The following is a 16387-nucleotide window of genomic DNA, read 5'->3' on the forward strand; positions in this document are numbered from 1 at the left end:
TAGAGCACTAGAGATTGGGGACGCTTGTGAATATGAACAACTTTGTGTTCAATGAAATGATATATTTTATATAATTTAGTAACTAAAGATCTAAACTCTCTCTAGTCCCAATATAAACTGGCCAAAATCAGTTCTACTGATTGGGTTCTCTCCTTGAATATCTGACTGCACTCTCCAGCCTCTTTAGATTGTCGTTAGTCTTAACTTATGTGTATATACCCATATATATACCATTTTCTTAGTGCAAATCGATAGAAAAGTCGCTAAATTATGAACATTTTCTAGCTTCAAAATGGTGAGAAATACAGTTTTACCTTATTTTCCACATGCCTAATTTATATATAGATGTATATATCCGCCTTACCTTTTTGAATTACGTTTTTCAACTCGAGTATATATTCCAACTGCATCTGCTATGGTTTCTGAATAATCGTACTTGCATGATTATTATCCGGATTTCCTTAACTGAAACGTTAATATCTTGATAGTTCATCATTCGAATATTTCCGTATTTACAATATTAATATTGCATCGGGAAAGTCTTAATCATTCATAATTCGAGTATATATTTTTTTAATTTCCATCTCTCTAGCTTCAATAGCAACGAAATGGCTTACAGACAGCAGCACAAGACTTACTGACCAACAGACAGACGGCCGTACAGCAAGACACAAAACCAATATGCTCATTTCAGCCGCCCGAATGAGCATAGTAAAAGCTCGGCTACCCATTTCCCAAAAGCTTCATTCAAAGGCAGTTTCAGTCTCAGTTTCAGTCTCTCTCTCTGTCCCTGTCTCAGTAACTCTCTCCGTCTCTGTCTCAGTCTCAGTTTCAGCTGCAGTTGCTCAGAGTTGATTTGCGCTTAGTTTAAGTCTTTTTTATTTTGTTTATTTTGATTTGGACATTTATGCATGATTATTTTTAGTACTTGTTACCTAAAGCTAAACAAAAAAAAAAAAAATTATTTATATTTATGTATATATCTATATATAGATATTCCATCACTTTTTGCCATAATAAGTAAAAGCGAGGCGCGATCAATAAGTTGTCATTTGCCGAGACTAGAAAGTGCTCTATTCTGAGGACCCTATGCTTGCAGTTCAGATGTGAAGCAATAATTCCCTTTAAATAAAAAACTCACATGTTATATGAACTAGTTGAAATTCATATGAAATCACGTAGAAGTAATTTAGTTGGACTTGTGTGGCTAGAAAACAGAACGTACTGAAATAGTGTCCAATATTAGGGAAAATTATCTATAAACTATCGAAAATGAACTAAATGCATGTAATGTATTGTGCTTTACTTCTTTATCGTCTTTGAATTAAGCTTAAGGAACCCTGTGAAACTATCGATTTTTATCGATAATGTGAAAACTTGAGCAGCAATCGCAATAGGACCTTGACACACAAACACAGATGGCAGTGTCCAGCTATGAGCATATGTAAGGGCTACATATTGAGGGCTCGAGGTGGAGCGACCAAGATTAGGGCAGCTCTGGTAGTACGAAGTTTTACTTGTAAAATCAAGCAAATAACGCTCAGCATATTTAGATTAAGAAGATAGAACTGTATTCCTTAAGTACCCAGTTCGTCTATAAACTCAATTCAACTGGGAAATTTGCGAATTTTTACAACTCTCTAGGGAAACAAAGATGTCTCTTTTAAGCTACCCTCGGAAGTTTCGCTTGACATTATGGTAACTGCTTATTGATCGGCCCTCGTTTATAGATGTGACCACAGTACGTATGAGCAATACTATTGCCCAGACATTTACAATTAATTAGATTTAGAAATTAGCTTATGGAAGTCGTTGGCTGGACATCACTGGACCACAGGGGCACAGAGCTCACTGATAGCAGCCCATTGATAGAGATACAACTAAACACACGCACACAGTCGCACACTCACTCACACTCACACACACACTCACTCACACACACAGATACATGAACAGTAAATGGAAGCATAACAACAACTATATAGAGACATTATGCAAAGCCTAACTAAATACAATGATCTCTCTCTCTCTCTCTTTCTTTCTCTCCCTCTCTAACATATGATATTTGTTGGGTTGTGATGTGCCTAGGTCTAAAAGTATGCTACAGTACTAGGTGCTATCGATGTTGATAATGCGCTTAGACGGACGACTCGTAGATGACGATTTGCAGCACCTTCGGCTTGCTGTTCTGCGCCTCCTTCACCTCCTTCAGTATGGCATTCGTGATGGCCTCCAGTGCGGCAATGTCCGAATTGTGCTCGCTCTTCTTGTTGCTATTCCACTTGGGCATGGAGACCTGCTGGCACATTATATCATTTATTATTCAGCACCGTCCGAGTGCGCATTAGCAGTAGCTGTAGCTGTAGCTGCTCACTTCACTTACAGTTAAAACTTTTTGCAGAGTGGTGTAGTCCAGGCCCGTGCCCGCCGTTTCGCCCAGGCGACGCAGTGTCTCCGCCATTGGACCCGATAGCTCCTGAAAGGCAAGGTGGGGCCTGAGTGCCAGTTGTGGGGGAGGGAGAGCAGGAGGTGCACACTTACCTGCAGCTTGGCCCAGCTGGTCGCGTACTGGCGACGCACCAGCTCAATAATGGTCGAGGTGAGCGCCAGTCCAATCAGTATATAAAGGGTGCACAGCAGCATATAGTTGGGTTTCTCTGAGAGAGAGAGATAGAGAGTTCGATTAGCTGTGAAAATGCATTGATTGCGACTAACGTACTGGGCACCAGATCGCCAAATCCGATCGTTGTCATTGTTATGAAGCAAAAGTAGAAGCCATCAAAGAACGTCCAGTCATCCTCCCAGAGCAGCAAGAGCCCGGCGCCAGCTGCCAGATAAACGCCCAGAAATCCAACGGCCAGAATGGCATAGAACCAGGTCTTTCCGATGAAGTTTGTGAACTTTGGTTTCGCTGCAATCGATAATAATCGCTAGCGTCATGGTCATCGATATACTGGGAGGGACTGCACTTACTTGGCATGTGCTTGCCAAAGACGGACACAGCGCTGGCAAAGAGTCGACCCCAGTCGGCGATGACGGTCAGCGTGAAGGGTATGCCGATGAGGGCGAAACAAATGCAAAAGACACGACCGCTCGTCGTCACGGGCACTATATTGCCATAGCCTGTAAGAGAGAGGGAGAGAGAGAGAGAGATGAGGAAATAAAGAGTGAGCGATTAAATTATTCTACTGGAAGATGGAATAGGGAAGATTTGACATTTCTACTAAAACTCCTTATTTCATTGTTATATTCACAGCTATATAAAAGTGGATTATTATTGTAATCATATAAAATATGCAGCTAATAGGAAAACCTTTGTACACTTAAAAAACTATTCAAATATTTGTACTGGAAAATGTTTCTGTAAAAAAAAAATAAATAAAAACTCTATATATCATTTTGATATCCATAACTGTATAAAACAAAAAAATATATTTTTTACAATAAATTAATGATGATATACACCAGAATTAATTAAAATGAAAAAAAAAAAAAAACATAGAAAAAACCAATAAAGTCATCAGAGTTGCTTGCGAAGGTGCCACAGCCCAGCCACACCCTCTGCCCCTCATTCCTTCCACGATATAGTTGATTTTAATTAAAATAATATTTGAATTAATTGAATGATAATGTTGAGTTACAATTATATAATGTCTATAGTTTAAACTAGACAATTTTAAATTCATACAGTCATCTTTATAAAACTAAGAGTTATTATATTGTTTAACCATATTGCATATACATTGAAATTGAGTGGATAAATTGATAGTGTACACATGTTTACTATACTTTTAGAGGTATTACCACTGCTAAATACCCTAGATTCTATAACGATTCATGAATTGCTTACTTGATTTTAAGGAGGAGTGATATATACCTTGAAATTAACTGACTAAACGAGGACATTACGTGTCAATTCATTGCATTGCAATGGTTGGCTAATAAATTAAAAGTGATATATACATAATCATAGATTTTGTTATCCCTACAACAATGTGATTCATGGATCTAAATATTATTATGTATTGATAACGCAATCGTATACATATAGTCTTTTCATTTATCCCAAAGTATAGGTTAAAAATTTATTTCTACGATAATTTTTGCCGTCTTCATAGTATCGATAAAAATCGACTATGTTTCTTGGTCTATACAATTTGGGGACTACAAATCTTACAGATAACAATTTATGGCATATTAATCTTTGATATAAATAAGTATATAGTCTAAGTGTAGTTTACATTTTGGATTCTACTTAGATCTAATTTCGATTTTACATAATTTGATTCATTAAAACATTCATTGATACCTAAAATTCATATATAGAACGTTGCCTAAGGCAGGGCATCTTCCAGTCACGCACTACCGCCTAGTTGCTCACTTACCTATAGTGGTTAACACAGTTGATGAGAAGAACACAGCTTGCAGTATGCTCCAGCGCTCATAGGGCTCTGGAAAGTCTTTATCGGCTACGATAAGCAGCCCGCCCTCGGCCGCCTGTTGTACGGCCTATTGAGAGAAGAGACATTTACAGTAAACCGATTAATGATGTATTTATGGCTTTGTTTTAATAGATATCTATATCGTTTAGGAGCTGCCTCATTAAAGTAAAATGAAAATAGTTAGAAATAGCTAATTTTTTTATTGTATTGCTGTAATTTCAAAAAAAAACCTTAAAATGGAAAAGAAACAAAGAATTGCCGTAAGTGCCTCTCCACGAATGTCTGACGTCAAGTGTGTCGTAGATATAAATGTGTCTTTACTGCTTACATATATTAACTATACTATTCTATACTATATACTATACTATACTATTCTAAACTATATACTATACTATACTATACTATATACTATACTATACTATACTATACTATACTATAATATAGTATAGCATATACTATATGCTATACTATATACTATACTATAATACTAGCACTACCATGACAAGAAAGACTATCCCTTCGATAATCTCATATTCTAAGCATACTACGCTTCATCATCATTCCAGACAGCAATGGAACGTGTTATTTAGTCGTTGAAGTCGTTGAGTTTCTGACTCTAAAACTGTAGAGCATATAGTTTTAATCGATTTGCCACGCCCCCCATAGCTGTAAATATATTCGCCAACACAAATATAGCTGCCAAATCGTAATTCTCTAACACTATAATTAATTACTGAGATGTCTATAATTTGCCACATTGATATTGTATAAGGGCCTATGTATGTCTGTTCCAAAGTTCGAGTCTTTCATATGAAGAAACGAGCAAACTCATTTAATTTTCGTAAATGAGTATAAAAAGTATATCGCTTATTATAGTCTGAGGGAAAGTTGCTTTCACAATTAATTTTTATAATTATACTATATAATAATACCTCAGCTTCACAATATTTTCGCTATTAAGAAACTATTAAATAATAAGAATCTTATTTTTTTAATAATAACAATAATAATAATAATTTTAATAATAATAATAATAACAACAATAATAATAACAATAATAATAATAATAATACATAAATTGCGATGCATCGCTAAGTTATGCCAAAAAGTATGCAACACATTTTGCATATTGTTTTTCCATTGTTTTTCCACTTACCGCTTCATATTTGGCCAGCTCAAAGGAGAGCAGCTCATTGAGATTGTTCACTTCGGTGTTGTTCAATATGGTGCTCATGAAGCGCTCCCGCTGCGTCTTGACCACGTCCTTCAGCTGGGTGAGGCGCGCCACCTCCGCGGGCCGCTCCAGATGGCGAAAGATCTGCGTCAACAATGTGAAAAATGGGTACTATTGCGAATTGAAAGTCTACGCTGCATTAGCATTTAATTAAAGTGCGCCGCATAATAAATGGCTGGCACCGCCGGACCGGGGACAGACGGCCACCGAGATGAGCGCCCTGGCGGCCCTGACGGGCATGCAGGCCATGGAAAAGGGGCGGGTCTACAGAAGTTGGGGGGGCGGGGGCTTTGATGGCATCACCAGGGCTATGACTGTGTGCTAAGCCAGCTATGTGCAATTTATTGGCATTTGATTGATGGCCAAGGCACTGTGCACACAGCGATTCCACTCGACGCTCTCTTTGCTGTTGCTGTTGCTGCTGCTGTTGTAATTATACCCTGTAACCATTTAATAGGCGCAATGAGCTCTCAACAGATCGAAATTGTCTTCTCCCCTTATATTTTCGAATGTTTAGTCTGATGATCGGCACCATTCATAAGAAAGTAGATCTCTTACAAGCACAACTAATAAGAAGAAATTTAGTATACGCCTTTCAGAAATTTGGCATGTTACAAATTGTAGATCTGACGATGCATCAATGAGATGAGATGATTTGCAGTAATTTCCAAGACTACGAAACATATACACTCTCAGATTAGACAGACTCGATGAGACCATAAAAACGGTATACAATTTGTGGTCCATCTATAGAGAAGGTACGTAATAGCGTGAGCTATGGAAAATATGGATAGTATATAAGTTTTGTATATAGTTTTTGTATCCCAATTTGAAGCAAATACATTTTGTTTATTGTGAAGGGCATTTTACATGGAAGAAACCCTATTACGATCTGAGCCACACTCAAGATTGAGGTACAGTGATCTATGCTACACTGACTGTCACTTCAGAAAGCAATGCAATTAATCAAAAATTCCCATCAGCTAGGAATATTTCTTTTCCAATATCTTTTCTCCTCTTATAATATATAAAATAACTCTGTTACCATAAAGCGAGAGTGCTTTAGTGGAGACTGTTCGACTACGAGATTCTTTGAACCTTTCGAAAAATTGGTATTCCAATAAGTATATATTTTCCTTCTGTTTTTTCTGCATACACAAGAAGAATAACACATACACTCATACTCTATATATATATATATATATATATATATATATATATATATATATATATATATATATATATATATATATGTATATATATGTATATAGATATAATTTTGTAGATATAAATATACTCTGAAGTCATTGAAAATGAGAAACAAGGGTTTAATGTTTCCTCGGAAACTTGAAAACGATAAAAGTTATCAATTTTTTATATTATACTCCATCTGCGCATAATATATAGGAAGCTTCAACATAAATTTCAAATCACTAGCTCTTATAAGTGCCGAGAATGACGCGCTCAGGCAAAGAGATACATAGCATGACAAGGCTAAATCGACACAGCTCGAAGACCCTATCAAGAATATATATACTTTATGGGGTCTGAACCGCCTCCTTGTGACCAGGGTATAAAATGATGCTCTCAAAGCATTATATTTCGATACATAAATGTCATGGAGTATTTCTTCAACAAATCTTTTAACATTTTGCTATTAGGCTGAATCAATTAAAACAAATCTTAATGTTATCCAATCAAACTTTGCTGCAAATATTTTCAAATTGTTATATGAAATACGATTGTAGGGTATTTCGCAGAAGTCATTCAACTTGCGATGGGATTGGCGTTGCAAGCGAGCATCATTAAGTGAAGTAAGTGGCATTTGCAATGGGTTCATTAACTCTCTTGAGTGGAGGGAATCTAATTTTAATGCCAGCTGAGCGAATTAACATGAATAAAACTGTTTATGTGTAGCTGGAATAATGCTTAAATTGTACTCTATATATACTCTATATAATATATGGTATATGGGTATATGTAGTGATTTTAACAATTCAAGTAAATACTTGAAAATTTTTCGTAATTGCCGCGAACATAAAATATGAATATTTGATGGAGGTTTTCACCTTTATTTGCCAAACAAACAAAGCAAACAAGAAGCGAACAACAACAATAAACACAGAACCAAAACAAAGCATAAAACAAAAAAATATGCTTTCAATTTTTTTCGCACATCTTGGCAATAAATTTGTTGAAATGTAGTGCGGGCTCTGCTTGTTGCTTGTTATAAAAATAGTTTTACAAATTGATTTGTGTTTAACTTTCAACAACAGCAAAAACAAACAAACAACAACAGCAAATATTCATATGTGTTGTATTTATGTATTTACGATATGTCTGCCACACATACACACACACACGCATATACATACAAACGTATAGAAACTAGCTCGCATTTGAAATTCAATTGAAATGTGTCAGCAATTTCTCTTATTCGCGCCGCGCGACTTATATTAAGTGTGCTAAACCCACACCCCACACCCCAAAGCCCAAAACCACCCCACCCACTGTCCATCCCCTCTTTCGGGCACTTTGACAGCAGCTGCATCTTTGCATTTTTTCTCTCAAGTCAATAACACTGCACAACAAAATTATGCAAGTCGCACTTTGAAGACTCGCAGACTCCACGTATTTTCGACTTTGGTTTTTTTTTTTTCATTTCATATGAAATATGTTCAGAAATACAGCTGCTCTATGAGTAAACCCTAACCAAGCTTTTTATCGAATCGTTTGAAATATTATTAACAAAGGTGTTTGCTGGAATTAGTCTATATATACATTATTTATAAAGACTATTTCTTCCAAATTTTATTTATAAAATTATGGCTTTTGTTCTAAGAAATAATAAAGATTTGTATATACATATGTGGGGTACATAAAAAGTATTCTGTAAATAATTTATAGATGATATCGGTTTCAGTTCTTAACAAGTATATATAGTATATGGCTCAACAGCTCTAATAATATTGTTAAAGTGCTTTATAAGGCAGAAAAAGGCATGGCAGACCCCATAAAGTATATATATTCTTGATCTGCACGACTTCTGTCAGTTTATCCGTAGGCTTAAGGTTAATCTGAAAACCTTGAAACTGTATGCTAAAAAATTAGATGCAGTAAGTTATTGGAAGATGAGTTCCTCGAAAAGGTATCTCATAGTCGAGCAGCCTCTAATAGAGCGCGCTTAAAGTAATTTATAGAAATCGAAATGGTTGCCAAAATAAGAAGCAAAAGCAGAAAAGTAATTTACTCGATTTAAAATGTCCTAAGAGCTGGTCAAATTTCTAGCTTTGAAAGTCAGCTGAAAATTAATAAAATTTCATTCCAGCTCAGAGAGTGAGAAGAGATTGTATAGTTTCGAGTTTTTTCTTCTGCCATGACATTAGCAATTAAACTTGTCTGTTGCTGCGGATGTCCTTGCCTTCTGGCTTATGATAATATTGTGTCACATTTCGCTTGCAGAGATACACATTTGCGTAATTAGCTTCGGTTCGCTCGCCCAAATGACGGCGACAACTTGTCCAAGTTGCGAAAAGTTATTCGCACAGATCTATAAGTTTCTCAAGTGCCAGTCATGGACAAGGAAGGACATGGACACAAGCATGGACATGAGCATGGAGAGCAGCACGCAGTAGACAAGGCGTTAAATCAATTTTAGAGCTGCTGACCGGTGCCCGTACCTCAGCTACTCGCTGCGCACAATGCGGCGTATGCGCAATATTTATAACAATTTCTCTGTTGTCACAGAGTTCTAGGCTATTTCTGTGCTTGCGCATAAATTATAGTTATTCGAGATTTGTTTTCTCTATACCCTGCAGTGCATTGAAAATGTGAGTCTGTTGTTGACAGCAGCTGTGATTAATTCTGCCAAGTGTGTATATGTGTATATGTATGTCTTATTGATCAGGTGATATAAACAGGTCGAACTGAAGTTATTCATTCATATAGTTTAGATGTTTCCAGCTGTATAATTTAAGTATAATTTATACAGTTTTTATTTTAGATCTATTAGATTTCAGTTTAAAAAGTCTGCACAAGGAATATGTGAATGAGTTTGAAAAAAATGTAGAGCAAATGCTGGAGATTTTCTTGGAGTCCGCCAGCTTACACCGTCATTATTAAACTAACTGGCAAAGTTTAGTACAAATTAACGACATTCGTAGGCATAAATTCCACAGAGTATATTCTATTCGAATTTAATAAGTACAATAGACGAGTTGGACATGTATTTGTTACTTTATAAGTAGTGCAAAGGGTGTTGGAGACGGTGCTGATTGTGTTTCACAGGGATTTCGGTACAAATTCTGCTGGAAGCCTTAAGAGAATTATATTTTTGATGACCTATCAGAGATTTACTTTTGTTGGACCTGCATGTGTTGCACGCCTATCGATAAAATATCGATAACTATTCATTTATAGCCCATAGCTTGTCCAATGATTTCTTTTTAAGCGTAGCTCTAGTTGAGATTACTTGACTACGAAATTTCCTGAGCTCTTCGATGAATTGATATAATAATAAGCGAAGGCTTATTTTCAACAACAGACAAGAGAGGCATCAACACGCATGGGCTGCAGTGAGGGTTTACTATGGGCACTTAAATATTTAATAATCTTTTATACCCTGAACCCATTGAAAATGGGAAATCGTGGTATATTAGTTTTGGCTACACGATATGTATGAAACACAATGACGACTCAGAGGTGCAGAGTATCTTCTGGCCGTGCACATCCCAATAGAGCGCTCATAATTGTATTTTTGTCCTCTTTGGATCAGTGTCGCTATGCAAGTTGCTTGAGAACGTCTCCAGGATATAAATAAATATACATATATGTGAGAGATTATAGACATACACAAATATATAAACATACATACACATCTATATAAGCCTTCGCATGCTTGTACTTTGGACAAACAAGACTTATTATACCCAGTTGAGGTGAAGCAAATGGCAAATTTATGAGCTCCAAGCAGGGACACGTCGACAGTCCATAATAGCGGCAGTGTCCTTCGTCTTTCTGAATGGACTTAAAGCACTTGTCAGGGCAAGTGTCAGGCCATTTGCACAACATAAATCACAAGCCGCACGCAGTGCTGCTCTATGCGCAACAATTGCCAGCAACAGCAAAGTGCTCTGCGCTCGCACCTGGCTATTTGCGGCTACTTAGTGGCTTAGCGAACAGGTGGGCGGGTTGACTGGCGACTGGCATGTTTAACTAAGGAGGGGGGAGGGGGGAGGGGGCGTGGTACACACAGTTAGCCACCCGTCTACCTGTTTCACTTATGCTGACGAGCTGACGGGGCGTATACTTCATATTGTGTTGTTATTAATTTTCATTTGGCCAAATGAACCGAATGGCTTGTTTTTAATCATAAGCGACAGCAACAACAACAATTATCTGCAACGTAATTTTTCTTCATTTGGGAAAAACCTAAATAGAATCCTGTAAATGGTTTCGCAGCTCTCACTCTTCTAATGATGTGCCGCCCATTTAGCATGCGATTATTCATTTCCGCCGAGCTCAAAGCGCCCCAAAGCGGGCAACACCCAAAATCTCTGTGAGTGTGTATATGTATGTATGTATACATGTATATATATGTGTGTGCGTGTGTGTGGGATGTTTGCATATTGCGGAAGAACCACAATTTAGCAGCCACTGATGTATGCATCCAATAACATAATTCATATAGATGAATGCATATACATATATCACGATATATTGGGGCAATAACATGGGAGTTTTGGCAATAGGAAAACGCAGGGTAAATTGATGCCATGATGAGATGTATTAAATACAGTAGAGTCCGGTTAAAAAGGCGCTCAAGGGATCGTCGTCATACGGTACAAGTTTGCTGATATAAGTTTGTCTGGGTACCAAAATTTTCGTCGCAATAACCGTACGATATATAGAACCGGATTCTATTGTACCATGCAACAAGCTAAACTTTTTAGTATTCTTCTTTAAGGAAGTACTATTCTTAGTATTCTACATTAAGTTCTTTCATTAAAGAACTCTAAGAAATTCCGTCAGAATGCTCTACACTTCACACTGCTCGACTAGACGAATCCCCAACCCATGCAAGGAACTCATATTCATATTCATATGATGCATACTTTTATTTGGTTCAATATGCTATCATATTTATTACATCTCCTTGATCTGTATTGCTCTTAAGCAAATATTTCTAAAGGTCATAGCGCTAGCTCAAGATATTCCGCAATTGATCCTCCAGCTCCATGTGCACGCGTTGGGGTACCGATTCGTTTGCTAATGGTAAGATCTCGCGGTACAGATCATGTACATCGATTTCTTCATCTCGTTTTTCCAAGATCTCTTGTTCCTTTTTACGAATCTCCCCTTCCCAGCCACATTCCCAAAGAAGTTTATCTAACACATCATTTGTATACTTCAATTCGTCCTGAGCTAGAAATTGATCGACTTTAAATCCGTTGGTTCCGCTATTTCCATCGATGCTAATTCCATCAATGCTGCCTCCATCGATGTTGATTCCGTCGATGCTGTCTTCATTGATGCAGACTCTCTCGATGCCGACTCTATCTCCAAATATGTAAGAGATTGTAATTTTGTAAATGATTTTCAATAAGCGCTTTAACAATAAAACGGGAATAGCATTCGATTTTTCGAAACAAACTCGATCTGCGAGTGCAACACACGGAACTAGCAAAAAGAATTTTAGGTTTCCATCACTTATAGCTTCTGAGATCCACGCATGCAAACATACAGACTCGACAACGATATCATCCCTATGAACCCTTTGAAGAACTAATATTCCAAATTTTGCTTCGCTTCTTTTCTGCATGCACAACAAACAGCACACACACACACACACACACATACGCAAGCATGCATAAGCACACGCTCTGTCAGTGTCTGCGCTTGGGTTGAAATTTGGAAATTGATTTGTTGAATAGCTTCTATTGTAGATGGACATTCGTAGTCAAACTTTTCAAATGGAATAATGACATTCCTATGTGTATATTTAATAAGCCACAAGATTTTAATATTTGAAATACGTGTCACGCCAAATCGGGGGCACATAAAAAAAAATATTAAAAAAAAATAACTGTAACCATAGACCCCATCTTAATATTGTTTTCACTTCGGGGCATTCACAAAAGTCGTTTGTGTATTTTCATAAATTTAAATCTACGGGAAGCGAATAGTTGCCTCGCAGCTACAAATCCGTATAAAGTTATATAAGTAGATATTGTTGGTGTACATATATTCTTAATATCATATTGACTTAAGGCTATCATACCCTACGAATAGAAACCTATGAGGAACATATGTATGTATATTTGGAGCAATACGACGAGCTTGTGAGAGATTTTATTAATGCCGTACATGGAATTAGGCATATTCTTATATTCTCAATATGAACTATTTCATATTACCCTAAAATATTATACCAGAATAATTTGAAAACAATTTCATATTATGTTATAAAAAAAAAGATCATCTATAATTAATGAATCGTTTAGGGTATGTGCTAGTCGAGCACTAGCGATTCGAGCACTTTTGTTGTTTATTACAAATTAGTTCCGGGTGTTGTTGACCTTCTGGGCCAGCTAGTGCCGTCGTCAATAGTTGAGCGGGCCTTGGCCGCAAGACATAACAGAGCGCGACCTTCGCTGGTCGCAAACGGAGATGAGTTTTTGGGCCCGGGGTGGGGCGTTTGGCCCACTGTAGGTCTGAGTCTGGATCTCGGTCCCTGGCCGAGTGAAACTTTATCGGGTCGCCTGCCAAAACGGAAGCGCGGTGAAAATGCGAAAATTATTAGCTCCGTCCGGAGGGCGCCACGAAATGGCTTCGCTTTAATCATGCCTATAGAAATATTTGTTCATGGCTTTTACTTTTGACTTTTGTGTATTCCTTAGCCTTCTCGGCTGGTTGCGAACAGCTCTTGCCTTTGCTTCATAAAAATTATTTTTATTGAATTTAATGATTTTGTATCAATCATCAGCTAGATTCGATGGATACTTTGTCTTATTAATATTTTTGAGCATTCAAGAAGAGTAAAACTGAAGAACTTGAAGTTTTTTTTATTATTACTGATATTGATATTTATATAGTGTATATACCTATTATATTTTTATATATTTCTATTTAATTATTTATTATTTATTTATTTTATTATCTATATCCATTGAAATTTTCCACAATATTTTTGAATATTCAAGAAGAGGGAAGAGAGAAGAAATTCTGATTATTATTATATTATCATAGCTAATTTGACTTTATGTTGTATTCATAGAGATTTGGAGTATACTTGACTATTATTATACACCATAAATTTTATTTTATATGGAAATGTATTAAAATCCAGGGTATCTTTTAGCTGCGCAGTTTTGTTTTGAGTAAAACTCACATATTATACTTAAATAGAAGTATGAGAAACTTCATTAGACTTATACTACTGTCTTTGGACAAGACAGAGTAGTTGATAGTCGGATACCCCCACTTAGAGCACAATCTTCAATCAATACTTCTATGGGAATTCCTTAAGATACACAAGATTTGCTTTATCAAATTGGACTTATGCAAGAAAGAAGCATATTCTATAAAAAAAATCGACTCTTAAATAAGGTATATTAGAACAACATTGAATTCAAGTACAGGGCATAATCTAGTCGATCATTTTGTGCATTGTGAATGTCATAAAACTTGAAGTTGAATGTTAATTACATTCGAGTGAGGACTGTGCATATATTGGTGTTGTTGTTGTTGTTGTTGTTGTTGTTAGTCAGTCAGCTTTGTTTACAGAGAATACAAGCATTTTCATTTTCATTTTCAATTTTCCCCATTTATCCATTCTCCGATTTTCCATTTGCCATATTGATGCGCTTTCCACGAGGCGTCGGGTCGTGCGCCCGTCTAGCAGCGGGGCGTTTTTATTATATGGCTACAAATTTTCATGTACTTGAACTTTGTTGTTCCTGCATTGGCCGTTGTTGAATTTATGATTTCATAAGCTTATGATTTGATACCAAATTAGATATGAATTTATTATTATGGCTGCTGCTGGCTCTGCCGCTGCTGCTGCCGCTTGCTGTGGTTCTTGTTGCTGCCATGCATAAATCGCTGCCAGCTCATTAAATCTAAGTGGTGCTTTGTCTTATTTATTAACAATTAGCGAATCGTGCGATTTTGCACTGCAAAATATGCAAAGATGTTCGCCTTGAACACCCAAAATTCAGCCAAAGCGTCCAGACGGCGATGCTCTTTGGCATGCTCACCAAGTGGAAACAGCGTATTGGCCTTTGGTGTAATACTCGTTGGAGAGATTTATGAATTAGGATCTCACATATAATATCTAAGCTTATTAGGGTACTAAATTCGGATGTTCAGGCTCTAAACTCAATGAAACATAATAATAATAATGAGAATCAACATCAAGTAAGGATGCGCGAATCGAGACTGCTCGACTAGAAAATCCCCGGAATCTTAGAAAAACATGAGTTTATCGATTTGTCAGGATAATACGGTCTCGTATTGCTATATACAGTAATACAGTAGCAAATATGTACAATATTTTCAGCGCTATCACCCGGATGGTCTTACGACTCGATTTGTCGTCCTAATTCAGAATATTTTATAGTGACTTTTACATACATTCTCCCCAAAACTATTATATCCCTAAATCCAATTTCCAATGCGCAGTGCATAAGAACCATATTTACCCAAATTCACATTTTATTTGCTTATCTATTACATCTTCTTATTCTGTATTGCTGCTTAGCACATTTTTCTTAAGGTCATAGTGCGAGCGTATGATGTTCCGCAATTAATCCTACAGCTCCGTGTGCACTTATTTGGGCACCGATTTGTATGCGAATGATAAGATCTCGCGGTACACATCATACACATCTTCACCTTTATCTCGAATTTCCTAAATCTCTTGTGCTAGTTTACGAACCTTGTCTTCCCAGCCACATTCCCTAAGAAGCCATCAGATTATTTATAGACTTCAATTCATTGCCTTATAGGATTTCATCGACTTCCCAGAATATGTTCTGATTTCGACGTGATTAGATTTGCTATGTCTTTTGTGTTTCACTTCCACTCCTTCGATTCCTTGTTTAAATATATGTTCCACTTCAATCACGTAATATGCCCAGCTTAAAGCTGATTACTATGAACTTGCTCAACAAGTACGTAGTTCTATCAAATATAATAGACTTGGTTATTTAACTAACTATAATATGAGCGAGTATTGTCGATTACAATATTTGTTGTTATTATGCACATTGCATTGATATTATATTATCTTAGCTTAGGAAGATATCTTCCTATACAGCAGTGATACTGTTATTTCTTTTAACCATATCTAGCCTGAACATGTAATGGAGAACCATCTTCTGATTCCTTCGCATGGATTGCGAGGGATGCGCTGAGGCATCTACGATTATCCTCAAAAAACAAGAAGAATATTTGCACTTTGTGCTTCAATTATAGCTCGTGACAACAGATATAAGACATTATGTGAGAATTCTAAAAAAAATATGGCTCTACTCAGCATAAAGAGTTGAATCTCAATCAGCAATATCTTTTCCACTAGCACCTCTTTCATATATTTGTATGCACATATACATGTATATAAATATGTATATGTCCGCGGACTCATAATCACATTTCATTCGCTACAGTGCTCAACAAACAATTTGGGACACTTTCCAGTCAACTTCCGTTT

At 36.7% G+C, this 16387-nt stretch overlaps 1 protein-coding gene across 2 annotated transcripts in view; it reads right to left on the minus strand.

The window, feature by feature from the left end:
• Positions 1-855: 855 nt before the first annotated feature.
• LOC108656373 (TWiK family of potassium channels protein 7) overlaps positions 856-16387 on the minus strand; it is a 36749-nt gene continuing 21217 nt past the window's right edge. The window contains exons 2-8 of one of the 2 annotated variants that reach the window (XM_089263953.1): positions 5599-5760; positions 4386-4509; positions 2974-3123; positions 2720-2911; positions 2542-2657; positions 2384-2476; positions 856-2296 (exon numbers count right to left, since the gene is read on the minus strand). In XM_089263953.1, the coding sequence (XP_089120079.1) occupies positions 2138-2296; positions 2384-2476; positions 2542-2657; positions 2720-2911; positions 2974-3123; positions 4386-4509; positions 5599-5760 (996 nt within the window). In that variant the 3' untranslated portion in view covers positions 856-2137. Of the gene's footprint in view, positions 2300-2383; positions 2477-2541; positions 2658-2719; positions 2912-2973; positions 3124-4385; positions 4510-5598; positions 5761-16387 lie in introns of both variants that reach the window. The other variant, XM_089263951.1, reaches the window with a different exon arrangement.

The sequence above is a fragment of the Drosophila navojoa genome, chromosome X (genome assembly GCF_054131105.1).
Source record: "Drosophila navojoa isolate 15081-1374.11 chromosome X, UAZ_NAV_1.0, whole genome shotgun sequence".
Taxonomy (NCBI): Eukaryota; Metazoa; Arthropoda; class Insecta; order Diptera; family Drosophilidae; genus Drosophila; species Drosophila navojoa.